Source organism: Equus quagga, chromosome 7, assembly GCF_021613505.1.
Source record: "Equus quagga isolate Etosha38 chromosome 7, UCLA_HA_Equagga_1.0, whole genome shotgun sequence".
Lineage (NCBI taxonomy): Eukaryota > Metazoa > Chordata > Mammalia > Perissodactyla > Equidae > Equus > Equus quagga.
Genome location: NC_060273.1, coordinates 89,496,116 through 89,513,254, shown reverse-complemented (window position 1 = coordinate 89,513,254; position 17,139 = coordinate 89,496,116). Strand labels below are relative to the sequence as shown.

The following is a 17,139-nucleotide window of genomic DNA, read 5'->3' as shown; positions in this document are numbered from 1 at the left end:
ACGCAGGGTGCGTTTTAGACCCTTTACACTGCGATGGATAAAAAAGGGACATGAAGCCCTTAGCAAAAGTCTATTTTAGCCTGTGACGGAATTGGCTCATGGCTGGGGGAAGGCACTGTGTGGGGCTCTTTTTTTTGAAAATCAGACAAAGGGGTCTTAGGCTGCTAGGACAGGGTTTTTTGCCACATCTACCTGTCAAGCTAGAAATTCAACAGAGCAATGGAAATGCTAATTGATATGCAAAACAGGTCTGGAGTTCCTAGAAATGTGTACTGATCCTCCAATTCATTGTGAATGCAGAATTAAGATGGGTCCTCAATGAGATGGGAGCAAGAACACCAACCCTTTTTGCTTTCCCCCCCTTTTTTTTAAAATCTACTTTGGGAAACTTCACAGGTTTTATGATTGAAAAAAAAAGGATTGCAATCAGTGGGGTTTGTCTTTCACACACTGGATATTTATTATTAGAAAATAGCTTCTATCAGCTGTCAGTACCAAACAGGTTGAAAGGAGCGTGCTTCTCACTGTAATTTTTTTTTTCTCCTTAATGAAATTTAAATAAACAGCTCACTGTGGGGAGAGCTGCCACGCCTTTTGTTTTTTTCTCCTTTAAAAACTGAATAGTTAAATGAAGTTTAGTACAAAACATCCTCCAAATATGACTTGTTCTGCAGTTGTTATGCTGTCCCCTTGAGTAAGAGACATAAAAGAGATGAAAAAGACCACTCAGGCTATCAAATACCCCAAAGAATGTACAGTAGGAACCAGAAAACAAATAAACTAACCCAAACACAACCCATCCAAACCAAGAAACCAGTTTTAACATTGGCTTTTCAATTTTGATTATCATCTAAGTTTAATATATATATATATATATATATTTGAAATAGTAATAAAAAAGGAAGAATTGAATTGCATCCTTAGCAGGACAACCTTCCTCATAGGTTAAAGAGGTGTTCAGAAAATTCCATACAGTATCTGCTAAATAAACATGTTTGGCAGCTTAGCAAATATCATATGATTGCAGCATCCATGATCTGAAGTCAAAGAGCATTTGCTTCCTTCTGGCGGAGCTCGTTGTGCGGGACGGTGTGCTAACGCGGCTCTGGATGTTCTCAGAGCCACAGGCTTAAGGAAGGGTTTGGGGTGGCTCAGTCCATGGCCCCAGTGCAGAAACTTCCAAACCCCAAACAACGAGTCAACCAACCAACCAATCACACGAATATCAAACAATTGTCTCCTTTGAGTTCCTCTTGGCAGAATGGAGGCCCAGCAAGGACTGCTGGTTGGAAGGGACGTTGACAGACTTTGGAATGAGGAGAATCACCCTCTGATTGGTCCGACGCCATTCGTTGTACAATCGACAGTGGTACCTAAATGACACCTGGGTTTAGGAGAGGAAAAATAAGGGAAGGTTTCAGATAAGCAGAAGCTGATAATCAATCCAAGAAACAAATATGTCATTTAAAACAGCTCCAAACAGCTGGCAGCAGTAAGGTGGGGGGAGAACCCTGGGCAAAGCTGCTCTAGCAAGCAGTTGAGTGTTGGGAGATTGGGCACCAAGCCGAGAGCCCTGCGTGTGGACCGGGGGAAGGGAGCCCCTGTGGCTTCCTTCATTCCTCCTCATATTGGGTAAAATCAGGGTATGAGTGGAAATGAGGCTCCTTCTGAGTTTGCATTTATTTTCATGGGAGTGATGTTTGGGCCCCAAAGTTGTGAAGAAGGTTGGCTGAAGGCGGAGGGCAGAGTGGGTTCAGTGCCAGCCCTTGTCCAGCTGTGGGACCTGTGCAATGTGCTTTCTGGTCCCCGTGGTTCCTCTCTATTAAATGAGAGGGATGCTAGGCCTTCATGCACCTCTTGCAGGCTGGATGCTCTACAACTCAAAGGACCCCATTTACAATGACTATGATAGGAAGGGTACTCTTGATACTGTGCTGTGGACAACCTGTACAACTGTACTTGGTGGCCTCGACGAGTGATCCCCAATTGCCTCCAGCTCCAGCATTCTATGGTTTCCAGGGGGGAAGCTTCAGCATGGGCACCAACTCCCCTGATAAGTTCTTCTTGAACCTCAGGCTGGGTTAGGTGCAACTTACAAGGGCACCTGCAGCGCCCTGTGCCTATCTCAGCATAGCATCAAGTGTCCTGTATATCAGCGTCCTTGTTTCTCTCTCCCTCTGCACTAGAAGCTTCGAGAGCAGGGCTTGTGTCATATTCATCTTTGCATGCCCAGAACCTATCCCAGGGTCTGGCACTTAGGAAGTTGCTCAGAAGTTTGCTGAGTGAATGGATGAGTGAATAAGTATCCTACACTTTCTGATTGCAACTCTGCTTCAGACGGAGGCCTCTCTTACATAATATACAACAGTAAACCTATTGTCAATTGTGACATAACTGTGCCCCAAAAGTGCTTGCTTCTCATGTAAATACACTGGAATGAGACACTTACATCTGTGGTTTGTTTTGGAGAAGGCTGTCATAAAGCATTGATGGGCTGCCCGGGAAATTCAAAGAGTCTGTACTTTTGAAGATGTACAAACTGCCTTTAAAAATGGGGTAGGTTCCAGTTTGAGTGCATCCAGGAGACTAGGTAAGTGCTGGGATGGAAGGTGCCCATGAGCTTAGGGTGACAAATTATCCAGTTAAGGGCTGTTTAACCATCTGGGGTGAGTGGGGTGTGTTGATCCCAGTACAAGGTCCACGGTGGTCAGAGAGTAGGCTGTCCAGGGATTTGGGCTCAGTGTTTCTAGAAATGGAGAAGAGTGTAGGCCCTTGATCAGAAAGGGCTTGTTAGTCTTCAGGGCCAGATCATAAAATTCAAGGCTGCTCACTCAAATTTCTGAGGCTAGAACGCAGATGCCAAGGGCTGAGTGCCAGAGAGATCTGGGTATGAAAATACAAGCTTTTAAACTCACGCAGATGTGCTTTTCTCCAAAAGGCCCTGAACACGCTGAAGTGGATCAGGGTTATTTTCTTTCCCTTTTTTTTAAGCTTTATTCTCTTATATCTATTCTGTCCTGCTGCTGCTTGGTGCTACTCATGAATGTAAGAGCAGCAGGTTGGAGAGCCTGCTGTTCAGGGCCGAGGGTAGGAAGAGGTAGAACATAGACAATTACTAATGAAGAGCTCTGTCAGTACAAGAAGTCTGGAATCTGGAAATACTACAGAAAAGCTGGATTGCAAATCGAGGGGCCCTTCACCCACGACGTTAAAGAGCTGTCATGCTCAGCGTCAGTAAGCAGAGAGGTAGCTGTGGGCGCATGGAGGCAGCACTTTCTTCCACAGCGAAGGGAGCAGCCCACGAGCGCTGGGGCCAGGCACATGGGGCTGAATCCCCATCCTCCACTCAGTGGCTCTGGGACCCTGGAGGGGTTGTCTCTAAGCTTCAGTTTCCTCGTTTGCAAAATGAATAATGATGTCTGAGATAATGCATAAAAAGCACTTAGCACAGTGCCTCACACACACACACACACACACACACACACACACACACACACACGTTAGTGTTCTTGGCCTGAAATTTTTGATGTGTTAAATATGGGAAAGGAGGTGATAATTTTGTGACACTCCTCCTAAGATACCAGAAACTGGGGGGTGGTGGGGAGGATGGGGGAGGTTGGGCTATTTCTCTTGCTGTCAGTGTGGCTCTGGGCCAGGACAGGCTGCACCCCCTGGGAGCTTGTTAGAAAATCAGAATTTTGGGCTCCACCCAGACCTAAGGAATCAGAGCCTGCATTTTAACAAGATCCCCAGGTGATTTTCACATAGATCCAGGCCCAAGAAGCCTTGCTTCAAGGAACACAGGGGGTCAATGACTTGGCCAGAAAACACAAAAATCAGCTCACTTGTTCAGACAAATAAATGAGATCTTATTATGCATTAATCTATCTTAATTGCTATTACCCACTACAGTCTGCAGGCAAATTCAATCAATATGAAGAAAGTATCATATGAAGATGACTCCTTATCAGGGAAAAGAAAGGAAGTTGGGCAGAAGGCAGAAGGGACCACGGTTTGGAAGTGGCCTGGGTTAATGCTAGGAGCTGGGAGCTCCAAGTCACTCCCTCTCCGCCACAGGACAGAAGAGAAAAAAAGGAGGTTTGATTTAGAGAAATAAAGAGGCAGTGAGAAAAAACAGACAACATAAACCAAAAAGAAGCTATAGCAATAGTAACGTTGGGAACTTCATTTAGCTATTTCCTAAATTTCCAAGGTTTTAAGGAGAGAAGGAATAAAGAGCACAAGGCCACTATTTTAAAATTACTATTCCTTCTGGGATGGATTTCTTGAAGTGTATTCATTTATTCATCCAAGGATATTTATTAACCTCCTATCATGGGCAAGGTCTATACAGAGTTGTGGTGACATGGGTGGCACAAGGAGGGCTAGAATATATTAGCATTCTCTTCTCCCCATCAGAGAGGTGGCAGGCTGTGGCCCAAGGTTTGCTGTAAAGTCAAGGTAGGCTTTGGGAAATCTTCTCATTATGTAATTTTATTCTGCCCTTCCTCTCTGGAGGTTATGGTGCTACCCAAGCATATTGATGGGGCCGGGGCTTTGTGAGTTGCCTTCCCTGAAATGGGCCCAGCTCTCTGATCCCTGATTGCACCAGGGAAGAGAAAAGGACTGTGTGGGCGTAAATCAACCCAGAGAAATGCCCTGCACGGGATCACACTGGACACCCTCAGGCTGCCCGGGTGTGTCTAAACCAGCCCACAGTGGACCTCGAGGACAGTGTTCTCTTGGAGGTTTCTCCCCTTGATAATGAGAATTTACATGATTAAGCCATGGGACTGGGAGTCAGCTGGAGGAACCGGATCGTTCATGCATTTTGTTCTGTGATTTAACCCAAGTTCTGTGCTGGGTACTGGTTGCAGTGACACAGTGAAAGGAAGGACTTCCTGTGGGTCACTGCCCTGTGGCCTCCATTCTTGCACCTCTGAACTGGGACTAAAACGAATTCCACTGTGGACAGTCTCTTAATGCGTGGGGTGGACTCAGTTCTCCTCTAGCTCTCTTGGTGCCTGTGGGTGGACTTCAAATGGTTTGTGACATGAACAGTGATGTTTCTGGGGCACCTCTCCCCTGAGCTCACAGAGTGGAGTTGGCTGAGGCCTTGGCTTCCTGGTTCTTAGATGCTTGAGTTTTCGCATAGCAGGTTCCAGAAGGCAGAACTCCCAAGTTTGTGTCAAGACGGGGCCTCATGGCCACGTGAGCTGGCAAGGAACTCCAAAGGCACTCTCAGGTGTGCAGCGTGGGTGCGTGTCCCTCTTCACAGCGCCCAGCAAGGCCCTTCCAAAAAGGCTCGTCTGAGGAGCCAGGCTGGGACTGACACCGTGTTTGTTTATCTAAGACATTTTCACAGCATATTCTCCTTAAGCTTGACAGCTTGTTTACAGTGGGTTTCTGCTGGAGGGCAGTTTCCAAGTGCTGTCAGCTTCTGAATTATGGCTCTTGCCAGGGCCGCTCAGCACAGCATTTATCTGGGAAGGAGTTAGTCTAGATTCGGTTACCTATTGCTGAGCTGACACCGTTGCAGCACGTTCTTCACACCAGTCAAAGGGGACAAATGCCTTTCTTTCTCTCTAGCTGCTTTGCATTTTATAGAGGGCAGTGGGGGAGAGGGGGCGGTGGGAGCTGGAGGAGCAGGGAAGCCATCATTACAAAACTCGAAAAATTGGTGCCTCTGCTGGGTGCTCTGATATATGTTACTGATGTTATCTCACCTAATCCTCACAACAGCCCATTGACCCAGGGGTTATCAATCACTTTTAATAAAAAGGAAGGATGATCAGAGAGGTTAAGTACCCTGTTTGAAGTTACACAGCTATTAGGATGCTAAATCTTGAGTTTGAACACAGGGCCTTTAGATTCTAAATGCACGTGCTTTTCCCTATGCAGCACGGCCTCTTGGAACATTTCCAGAGTGAAGTATATTCTCCCTCTCCTGGAAGAGCCGACTCCACGTACCTTTCCCACCCAGACCTTCCTTTCACCTGAAATGGAGATGAAACAGGGTGACATCCATTCTTCTCTAGGTAATCTTTTTCTTTCTTTTTTTCCTTTCTTTTTTCTGCTCCCCCTCCTCATTCCCTTTTATTTCTTTCTTGTTAGGTAAGTGTTTGCTTTACAAAGCAGGTTTTCAGAAAGGCCTTGAAATGATTTGAAAGCCCAGTATTTAGGTCTACATCTTCATCTTAGGAACTCTCTAAGAAAAATCACAGCCTAGTAAACTCTAAACATGGTAAAAACGTCACTGGATTATTTTCCAAAGTACTTTCCTGTGTACTTTGTCACCTCAATCTCCTAGCACCCGGGGAAGTTGGCAAGATGGGTTTTACTATCACCCCCACTTCACAGATGAGGACACTGAGGGTCAGAGAAGTACAATGACTCTCCCAAGGTGGCGCACTCGACAGGGAGTTAGACAGTGCTACGGAGGCCACTTAATGTCTTATTTCGAACCCTCTTCTCATCACAGTGTCCTTGTGACTTCGGAGTCAGTTTCACTGCTTGACTCCCAAGGAATCAGGACACATTTTGGAAGCTTAGACTTTTAAAGGAGGCAATAATAGTTTTGCTTGGGGGCTTCATTAGGCTGGGAACAAATGCCTAAATGAGCTAGAAAACTCGGATAAAGTCTGCAGCATCAGAACACTCCCTATTTACCAAGGCTCGAGTCATGTCCCCGTTACTGAGACTGAAGTATCTCCCCCATTTACCGTCTGAACGCTCTCACCCGCGGGGAGGGACAGAGCTGGGAGAGCCGCGCCATGAAGGAGCCGGAAATGAGCAGAGGGTTGTGCTCAGGGTCGTAGGAATGGCAGCTGGTGGGACGGGGTGTGGAGGACAGCGGAAGGGAGGAGTTGTGAGTGCTAGAGGCTGCCCCATGTTGACCCTGAGTTATGGGATATGGGAATGTACACTTGAGACAGGAAACACATATTGAGTAACAATGGAACGTGCTCAGATTAGAAGCCAGCAGGCACGGGAGAGTAACACCAGGAAGCAGGGGGCCTGCTTTCTGAAACTATTCTGGAAGATAGTGACGTTCTTCCCTGCAGGTCCCAAACCTGCACAGAGAGAGGGACCACGTGGTGCACTTCTGGGTACTGCCAACGGGTGCCCGAGCCATCAACTTACTTCACGAGTTAAAAGGATGAAAAAACAGAGATGTTTAAAAATCCTTTCTCGTGTGCAGCAGGAATACTTATTGTGAAATGGTTTTTCTTTGGTGGCGGCCTCTTAGCTAGATAAATGAGTGTTTTTATGGGCAGTAGAGTCAATATCCCAACGCACAGAATAATCATCACGCAAAGTGCAGCTCCACGTCCAACAAAGACTTTAGGCTGTGTCAGGATGTCAGGAGAAAAGAACCAGCAGGAGGATTCATGATCTGTGCAGACAGCAGCGGCCAAGTGCATCATTCATAATACACCACAATCCCAGCAAAAGTGAGGAACATAAACAAGAGAAAGCAAACCCCATGCCTCCTAAGAGAGGGAGTCCTAGACTCCTGGAGGAGAGAAATGTCCGGGGGGAGTGTGTCTTTGACTGATGGGCTCTCAGGAGTGGGGTTTTCCTGGACTTGACCTGCTCTTCCCAGCAGTGCACACACATGTACACACGCACGGACACTCACATGCAGTAATAAACCAAACCACACGCTCTCGCCAGCATTTGAAGGTCTGTCTTCTACGGGGCAGGTGAGATGTGCTACAGACAAGAGGGAAGGCTGTGCCAGCTGTGGGGCTGCCAGCTCCAGCTGGCCTGAACCCCGGGCCACTGGCCATACTTACTAGTGTCCAAAAGAGGTAAATAGTGAAGAGTGCGACAGTAAGTGCAATCAGTCCGACGGCTTCGAGCCGACTACTAAAGTGCAGGTGGTCCACGGCGCCCCGCAGGCAGAGCCAGCCCGAGATGGTGGCCAGGGGAGTTATGAACAAGAAGCACACCATGTCTCCAAACAGAGTCCGCTTCTCATGCTGGGGGCCTGGGTTTCTGAGCCACTGCCAGGGAAAGGGAGACAGAGAAAAACAAGGAAAAGGTTAAATACCAGTGTGGAGTGGAGACACTACTCTGAAGGTGACTTTGTCTTCAGAATCTGGGGAAAGGTACTTCTGACTGGTTCTGAAATCACAAGGAAGCATTAGGGGCTCATTCCCATGTCCCCGCCCCTGAATAACAGTGATTATGACAATAACATAATATCACAATAGCAATTATGATAATAATAAATAATAATATTAAAAGTGTCCTTGCTGTAGATAGCTTGCTATTTCTGAAAATAATTCAGTGGTGACTATTATGAATCACAATGATCGTATGTGAAAGGTAGAGAGGATGTTATCTTTGGAAGGTAACAGTTGAGGTGCAAGAAGTTCTGTTATGTGGCCAAAGCCTTCCAGGGTCTTGCCTCTGGAAATATGTGCAGGAAAGGGTTAACTCAGTAGGCTTGGGTTGCTCAAATCCTGCAGGTTCCCAAGAAACAGCAGGTTTCAAGACTGGCTCCTAAGAGATGAGTTCTGAGTCCTTGTAATATTCTGCCCGATAACTGAGTTTTTGTGTGGTCACAAGGTCACATGGTACCAGTGTGATCAAAGAGTTTATGCCAAAATGTGATTTCAGCTGATCACCTGTTTTTGCCCTGGGGGGTTGGAGTCTGAGTAGCTGGGGTCAGTCATGCAGGTGCTGCATACCTTGTGACTGACCCCAATAAACAATTTGGACACCAAAGCACAGAGAGCTTTCCTGGTTGATAACACTTTGCACGTGTTGTCACAAATTGCTGCTGGAAAAATTAAGCACATCTGTGCATCATCACTGGGAGGGGACACCTGGTAGCTTGTGCCTGGTTTCTCCTGGACTTTGCCCATGCACCTTTTCCCTGTGCTGATTTTCACCTGTGTCCTTTTGCAGTAATAAATTGTAACCATGAGTATAAGAGCTTTCGTGTGTCCTTCTAGTCAATCACTGAGGTTGAGGGTCTTGAAGATGCCCCCACATAGAATGAGACACACCTGACTCCATGAACTCAGTAATGACTCCACCCTCATGTTTTAGGACCCTGAACCTCCTACTTAGGACCCTCCTACTTAGGACCCTCTCTGACATCTTAATTGTGCTACCATCTTGACTGGGCCAACCCCAAAAAGGATGGGGAAAACTTCGTGCTTGTTGAAAGACTAGAGGAGAGGAAACAGGGTTGTTGTCCTCCCACTTGGAGAATTGCTGAATGCCTGCTTAAATGTTTTCCATAATCCATTCTAGGAAAAGTCATGCTTACGTAGTGGTGTCAGTAATAGTGGGAATGAGGCCTTTTGGCTTTTCTTCAGATTAGCACTGACACATGTCCCCAAATAATTTGACATTCCCATCTCACTATCCCATGTAGTAATGACAGAGGCCGAGGAGTCCAGAGGAGTGGGGTCAAACACAGATGAGTGGGGGTGGGGAGAGACACTGGCTGACTCTGTCTTCCATCTTGTCCCACCAACGAATGGGCTTAGCAGGGCTGTGGGGTGGCATGCCAAACGGGAGCACTGTGGGCTGCTGAGCAGACACCCCAAGTGGCCGGGGCAGCAATTCCCACAAACCATTGGTGAGAGGGAATGGACTATGACATGGAAGACAAGAATGGGTGGAACTGACAGGAGAGAAGGGAAGGCCATGCTCAAGGGCAGAAGGAAGAGACTGAAGAGCTGCAAAGAGGGCAAGCAAGCTGAGGAAAGAGCAGTATAAGGCTGCAAAAGCCTCAAGGAGTGTGCAGAAGAGAGGGAAGGAAAAAGGCACAGAAGAATGCTCTCTGGGAGATGCCCATCCTCCAATGCTTGCCTGAGGCAGATATCAATGACCTGGAATGCCAGACATCCCACTTTCCAGGAACAACCCACCTTAACAATGGGCTGAGGTGCTGAAAGAAGTCAACCTCAGCTCAGAAATAGACCTGTATAAATACCAAAAACTAGATAATGGGCAGTTGACTTGTCTGTGAATGTAAATACAGCATTATAAAAATTTAATATAAACACCAAAATGATCACGTGCAAACGGTATTAACCCTGGCGCGTGTTGTCGTGCCACCCTAGACATCTCAGCAGCTTCAAAGAAATTCAGAGTTCTTATTAATTAACATTTCTTGCCTAAATCCTGGGAATGTTGCTCTGAAGTGGAGAGGAGAAATCAGCCATTATTATTCCAATTTTACAGAGGCTCAGCAGGGTTAAATGACTGTCCCAGGGGGTTCAGGGGTTGAACTGAGAAGAGGGTCAGGATCTTTCCACTCTTGTTTAGATGTCCTATCAGCGAAATATTTGAAAATTAAAATTGCAAGACATTTAGAAATCCTGATTCTTAAACAATGGTGCCCCAAATGCAGCCACCTCACTCCCTGCTTCCCTGGAGCCAGACGGGGAAGCCCGACCTGCTTTCCTCTGTACTCCCCACTTGTTGGAACAGAGGAAGTTCTCGATAAATACGTGACAGATGTGCACAGACAAGCTGACCTCATTGGCTGAGATTTCCCTCAATTTCTTTTGTTTGGAAATTCTGGATACATTTTATTAAAAAGAATTTAGTACTTTAATTATTTATGTGGCCCTTGACATTACCCAATAAAATGACTCAGGTACGGGAGGAGGTAATTATGAATCACTACTTATCTCTGTCTGATGTAAAATAAACTGCAAAGGCAAACTAGAAATTACTATTGCTTGTTCCCAGTTTCCTATTTCCTAATTATTCTCTGATCTACATTCCTAAAAAATTTCCAGGTCATTTTATATGTCCGTGATCACCCGATACCTGGAGTCCACTCCTTATTAACGCTACATATATATTTTTGGCTCAGCTTACTCTTTGTGTTGTTTGCTGCTGAGTCATATTTAGGTATGAAGGTCTCTAAATGGGTACTATGATGTTAAAATCTGTGACTTCTTCAGAACTTCAAGTGTTATTTATCTCTTACACAAATGCAGGCCCCATGAACAAGAGCAGTGGTAACAAACTGTTGCTGAGAAAAAATTGCCCTGAGCCCCGGTAAGAACCCCTGCCAAAGTATCCAAATGGGTTGATACAGGATATTTATGTAAGCAGAGTTTATTACAGAGAAAGTGTGATTACAGCTCAATTTTCCAGCAAAAGGGGACTGTCTAAATAAATTATGGAATTTATGTAAAATAGAATATGATATATAATTTCAAATGATAATGTACATTTTATATTTACTGACATGATATATTACTGAGCAGGAAAAGAATTCTACTGGACAGAATGTGATCCTTTATATGTAATGGTGTATTTACATACACATAGACATTTATATTTACATAGACGTAGTGGATTTACATAGACAAAGATGAGAAGGATACCCAGCAAAATAGTGGCTATTTTTGGTGGTGGAATCATGAGTGGTCTTTAATTTTTTCCTTTTTGTATGTATTTTCTTGTTTTTCTAAAATGATGATGGATTACCTGTGGAAATATATATGTATATATTAGCTGTGCAAAAACATCGAGAGAGACAGATACACACACACACACTGAGACAGGCAGAGACGAGGGAGTCAGGGGAGGGAGGTGTCTAGCTAGAGCATAGCAAACTATAGCAGTGAAAAAACTACTACTGAGCTATGGCTGGGGCAAGCTCAGTGCTGGAAATTTGGAGTTTATGAGGCACTATCTCAATGAGTCTTCATAGTAACCCTGTGAAGCAGGTGCTAACATTATCCCCATTTTACAGATGCAGACACTGGGGAGCAGAGAGTGTAATCACTCACCTAAGGATAGATAGCAGGTGGGTGTTAGAAGTGGGATGCAAACCAGCCTCACTTTTCTGTTCCTTGTTTTCCATATTTACATTTTCTTTCTGCACCAAATGGCATTTGTGTGTGTGCGTGCCCATGTGTGTGTGTGTGCATGTGCGTGTGATGTGCATCCACTAGATTTTTTGCAAATTTCAGCTAGGTGGGATATGGTAAGTCCTGCTGTTTTATTGATACATCAGGTAGCTGAATGGTTGGCTGGCCAGGATGTTATCATGGTAATTTTATAAAATATTCTGAGGCTGCTGTTCTCTTCTATGTTAACTCTTTTACCAAGCCACAATGAGGTCCATTTTCCGCATGCTTAATCTCAGCTACATTATCATGCCTTTTGGCCTAATTCATAATAGACAAAAGGTTGATCTCAATTATTGTTCAATTACATTCCTGCTCTTATATGTCTTCTGCCTCTCTTATCAGTTATACTTATTATACATAGAGTATTATACCTATTCTGTAGCAGTATCTTCACATCCCAAACATTCAATAAAGAGCAGGCTGAGGCAGAATGGCAGGTTTGTGTGTCTGTCTTCCCACCTGACCTGAGGTGGGCCCTTATCTTTACATCACTGGCATGTAGCACATTCAACACTCACAATGTCGAATGAATGACAGTAGCTTATGTTTACTCAGACCCTATGGAATGCCCAGCACTGCCTTCTGTCTTATAAGCTACATGTAGTAAATGATTCTCTCTTCAATAATCTTTGAAAGAGGTATCATTATTATCACCACCATTTTACAGATAGGGAAACTGAGGCACAGAGAAGTTAGATAACTTGTAGAAGATTGGCCTTGGCTTTGATCCATGTAGTCTATCTCCAAAGACTATGCTCCTAACCACTCTATTATAGAATCTTTTTTTCTGCTGAAGAAGATTCACCCTGAGCTAACATTCGTGCCAATCTTCCTCTATTTTGTATGTGGGTCACCACCACAGCATGGCCACCAACAAGCAGTGTAGGTCCATGCCTGGGAACCAAATCCAGGCTGCCAAAATGGAGCGCACCGAACTTAACCACTAGCCCATGGGGCCCACCCCTATATCATCATTTTTCAGTTAAAAATAAAAAGGGGGGCATGAAGCAGGGAAGAGAGGCTCACAACTTAACCATTCTTATCAGTGCGAAAAAGGAATACTTACTTATGGTTCCCTTGGTTTGAGATACCAATTAATTCATCCTGCCTTGTGGGTGGCTTTTGCAGCTAAAATATCATTCTTGAAGAGTCTTTAGTTTAACCTTGGTCCTCAGCTTACATTGTCGGGGGAGGTTAGCTGTATTTTAAAAACGGAGGTCAATGACTGAGAATACTAATTTGTATGGCATCTTTCAACTTGGCAGCCCACCCATATGGCGGCCAGGGGATCTGTGGGCAGCCCAGGGCACCCTTCCTGCCTGTTTTTCTCTGGTTGCATCAGAAACATAAAGCAGACAGAGATCGTGCTACTGAAGGCCTGGCAGTGAGCTGCCTATTTTCCTGTGGTGATCTCATTCCAATCACTAACTTGTGCCTAAACCATAAGATTGGGCTACTCTTGCAAATAGGTACAAAAACCAACCAACCAACCAGCTAAACAAAACAGAAACCCTCACTGTGATCAGCAGCGTAGAGCCTGAGAAAGCAGAGGGAATTAGGGCAGCATTCCACTGCCAGGGACACAGCATCATTCACTGGCTGTAAATGCACATCCGACGTGAGCCAGGCACTAGTGGTTACTTTCAAGGTGGGTTAACTGTGGGTTCGGATCTAATTACAGCGTCAATCTCTTAAATCCCTTACTGGTGGGTAGGGGTGAAGGGGAGGCAGTGCTACAGGACATTAGATTCTGCCTCCCAGGCTCTGAGTTAATCAGCTTAAATTCCCAAGGTAGACAGGACATCGCGGAGGTCAGTTTGTACTAGAACCAGATTACACTCTGGTGGCTAATAGTTCTGATCGATTACCACCTTCCCCATGAATCTTCTTAATGAGAAACATCACGAGAATGAAAGAAACTGATAGAAGGGATAACTGATAGAACCGTAAAAAATTTATGGAGCAGAAAAAAAAAAGGCATGGTCTCACGATGTTTACTCACTTGGGTTTATCTGTCTGAGTGTGTCCAGTTAATCTGACACTCAGCAGAGTTATTAACCAAGGGCTTGCCTTTCTTGGGATGAGTCTTATTCCAAGCACGACACATCCTACGCTAAGCTGTCTTGCTGGCCTGCGCAATGTGAAAGGGGCAGTGCGGTGATTAGGTGATATGTGACAGGTCCTTTGCATGATTTAAAATTGAAGATGAAACCTAAAAATCATGCATTTCAATGAACTCGAAACATAGCAGAGAACAAAAACAAACAAATAAACTCCTACCAGTGTTTTAAATCCCTGAACTCCACAGTCTGTCAGTGAATTTCCAGGACTGTTGAAGTAGCACAGAAGGAAATTCTGACCCAGAGGAGCTCAGGAGATGCTTGCTCCAGACATCCACCAAACCAGGCTGGCAGCAGTGCACTGCAAATGAAAACTTTATGGAGGATTTGCTCATGACCCTGAAATGTCAGTCTCTAGCTTTGGCCTCTCTCCAAACCTCCAGATGTGCATATTCAACAGCCCACTCAACATCTCCACGTAGATGACTAATAGACACTCCAACTTCATCTGTCCGGAACAGCACTCTTGATTTAGCACTTACCTCACCACCCTTTTTTTCCTCCAAGTCTCCATATCAGTAAATGACACCACCATCCACCCAGTCGCTCAGTCATCCTGTTTCCTTTCTGTGTTTTCCCCCAAACATCCAGCCCTTCGGTAAGTCCTATTGGCACTCCCTTCAGCATACATCTGGAATCTGCACTTCTCTCCATTTCCACTGCTACTATCCCTGGGCCATCATTGTCTCCTCTTTGGGAGGCAACAGTTTCCCTGCTTCCATTCTGGCCACCCTATAGTCCAGTTCCAAAACAACAGTCCCAGTGACCTTGTTAAAAATGTGAATCAGATCATTTTGCTCCTTTGCTTAAAACTCTCCAGTGGTTAGAATAAAGGCCAAACTCTTTACCTGGGACTGTAAGAAGACCTGACCTCATCCCTGCATCTCCTACTGCTTCTCCCCCTTCATTTCCAATCCTTACATGTGGCTGTTTCCATACGGGGAACAGGCCTTGCCATATTCTTGCACGGTTGGCTCCTTCTCATCATTTAGGTCTCAGCTCAATTGGTACCTTCTCATTGAAAACACTCCTTGTACCTGCCAACATCACTTGGCTCTGTTTTCTACAGAGCACGCAACACTCTCTGAAATGATGCTGTTTATTTATTTGTCTGTTTACTTGTTTATTTTTTGCTCCCCACTTCAATGAGAGCTCCATGATGGCTGTTCATTTTTGAATGCCTCAATCCAAGAACAGTGCTGGACCATAGTAGCTGCTTAATGAAAATGAATGAAAAACCTCTCAGGTGCTGGTAGCCCGACCAGAAATGCTCTTACAGCATTAGTTAGACTAATTAAATCAATTGGTAAGGAGAAACTTTGTTGGCGTGTAAACATCATGTCATCAAGTTCACTGCTTTTAACTTTCTAGACTAGAGATAGCATTCCTTATGTATCGCTTTTTTTAGGTTTCCAAGAGAAATACCTACGCATTGTTTTGTTGGTACAGGGTGACAAACTTGTAGTTTCCATTCAAGCTTTTTTTCTAAGATGTAAATAACTGTGGGATACCATCTATTTTTCCAGAGATCATGAAATAGCATGAGAAACCCAGAAAATTATTCAAGGTCCTTTGTACTGTTTTAGTCACAATTACTATCTTTTTTCCTAGAAGAAAACTACCTTGAAATATATGAGAAAAAGACAATACCAAATGTCCATTTAAAAATTACACAACTCTAGTTCAATCAAAAACATGTACTGAGTGCCTATTGTGTGCCAGATATTTTTACTGAATTTAATAACACCAGGTGGTGTTATTATTCCCATTCTGAACTGGGACATTAAAGCCCAGCGAGGTTAAGTACTTGGTCAAGGTTACATGGTAGAGAAGCCAGTATTTGAAATCTCTAGCCTACTGTCCTTTCAGCTCTTTCCTTCTGCTTGCTTTAGCACTACAGAATATCTTGATCCTAATTTTTGTTCGCTCCTACAATGGATGAAGGGATAAAACATGGGCTAGGAAGCGGGAGATGGGACACTGCTTCCAGCTGCATCCCCTTGGCTCCCCCAAATGCTGTGTGACCTTTATCAAGCTCTTTCAACTCTTGGGGAGTGAAAAATGACAGTCTTCCTCAAAGGAGTGAGGAAGGTGCAGCTTTGAGGGGAGTGGTGAAAGACCTTCTCTAGTTGTCTTAAGTTCTCACTCTTGTTCAAAACATCAGGTTCTACTAAAGAGTATACGTGTCATCCTTCAGCCCAACTCTTCTGAGCTGTAGGCTTGTGTATCCCGCTGCTTCTTGGGTATCTCACCATCTGTGTAACAAACATCTCAAACTTTCTGAGGTCCACAGTAGAACACTGGATTCACCTCCGCCACCCCAACTCTCCCACAAACCGATTTGTCTCCCAGGTTGTCTCACACCAGTACATGGCAACACCCACACCTGGTGGCTCTCGTAAACAACTTCAGCGCCCTCTTTATTCACTCCTCATTCCCCTGGCCCCATATCCATCTATCAGCAGGTCCTGTCACTCTTCTGGAATACATCTTGAAAACGTTCACATCTCTCTTTCTTTCTAGTCCCTCTACTCTTTTCCAAGCCACCCTCACCTTTCACCTGAACCATGTAATGGCCTCCTCACTCTTCTATTCCTGTGATCCTCGAATCCTGTTTCTATAAAGCAGCAAGACGACTTCTCTTGCTTAAAATCCCCCAGTGGCTCCCCATCGCACTCGGTCTGCAGCCTTGCCGTGGCCCACAGGCCCTGTGTGCTGTAGCCCAGGTGTGTGTACCTCGGGCTCCACAGACCCCCAAGGCGTCTGAGGATAGGATTCATGAGATCTGAGATTTTCAGATGGGGGAAAAATAAATCACATCTTTATTTTCACAACCTCTAATTGAAATTTAGCATTTCGTTGAGTTATACAGAAATCTCAGTGGTACTAACAGTACCTGTGACTTTGTCACCAATAGAAAGCACAGATATTTTCTATCATATTACAGCTGTAAACATATATCTTGACATAGTGTTACTTCAAAGTTAGTTTTTAGATCTGCCACAAAATGTAACTATAAACTTATAGTTTATAAACTTATAGTTTATATCATTACTTTGTCTTTTAAATATTTTGATAGCTATATTGTAATGTAAATGGATTTCTTTGCATTCCTATGT

At 44.7% G+C, this 17,139-nt stretch overlaps 1 protein-coding gene across 1 annotated transcript in view; it reads right to left on the bottom strand.

Moving 5' to 3' along the window:
• Positions 1-430: 430 nt before the first annotated feature.
• MARCHF3 (membrane associated ring-CH-type finger 3) overlaps positions 431-17,139 on the bottom strand; it is a 137,087-nt gene continuing 120,378 nt past the window's right edge. The window contains exons 4-5 of the mRNA XM_046666119.1: positions 7,800-8,009; positions 431-1,384 (exon numbers count right to left, since the gene is read on the bottom strand). Of these exons, the coding sequence (XP_046522075.1) occupies positions 1,226-1,384; positions 7,800-8,009 (369 nt within the window). The 3' untranslated portion in view covers positions 431-1,225. The remainder of the gene's footprint in view (positions 1,385-7,799; positions 8,010-17,139) is intronic.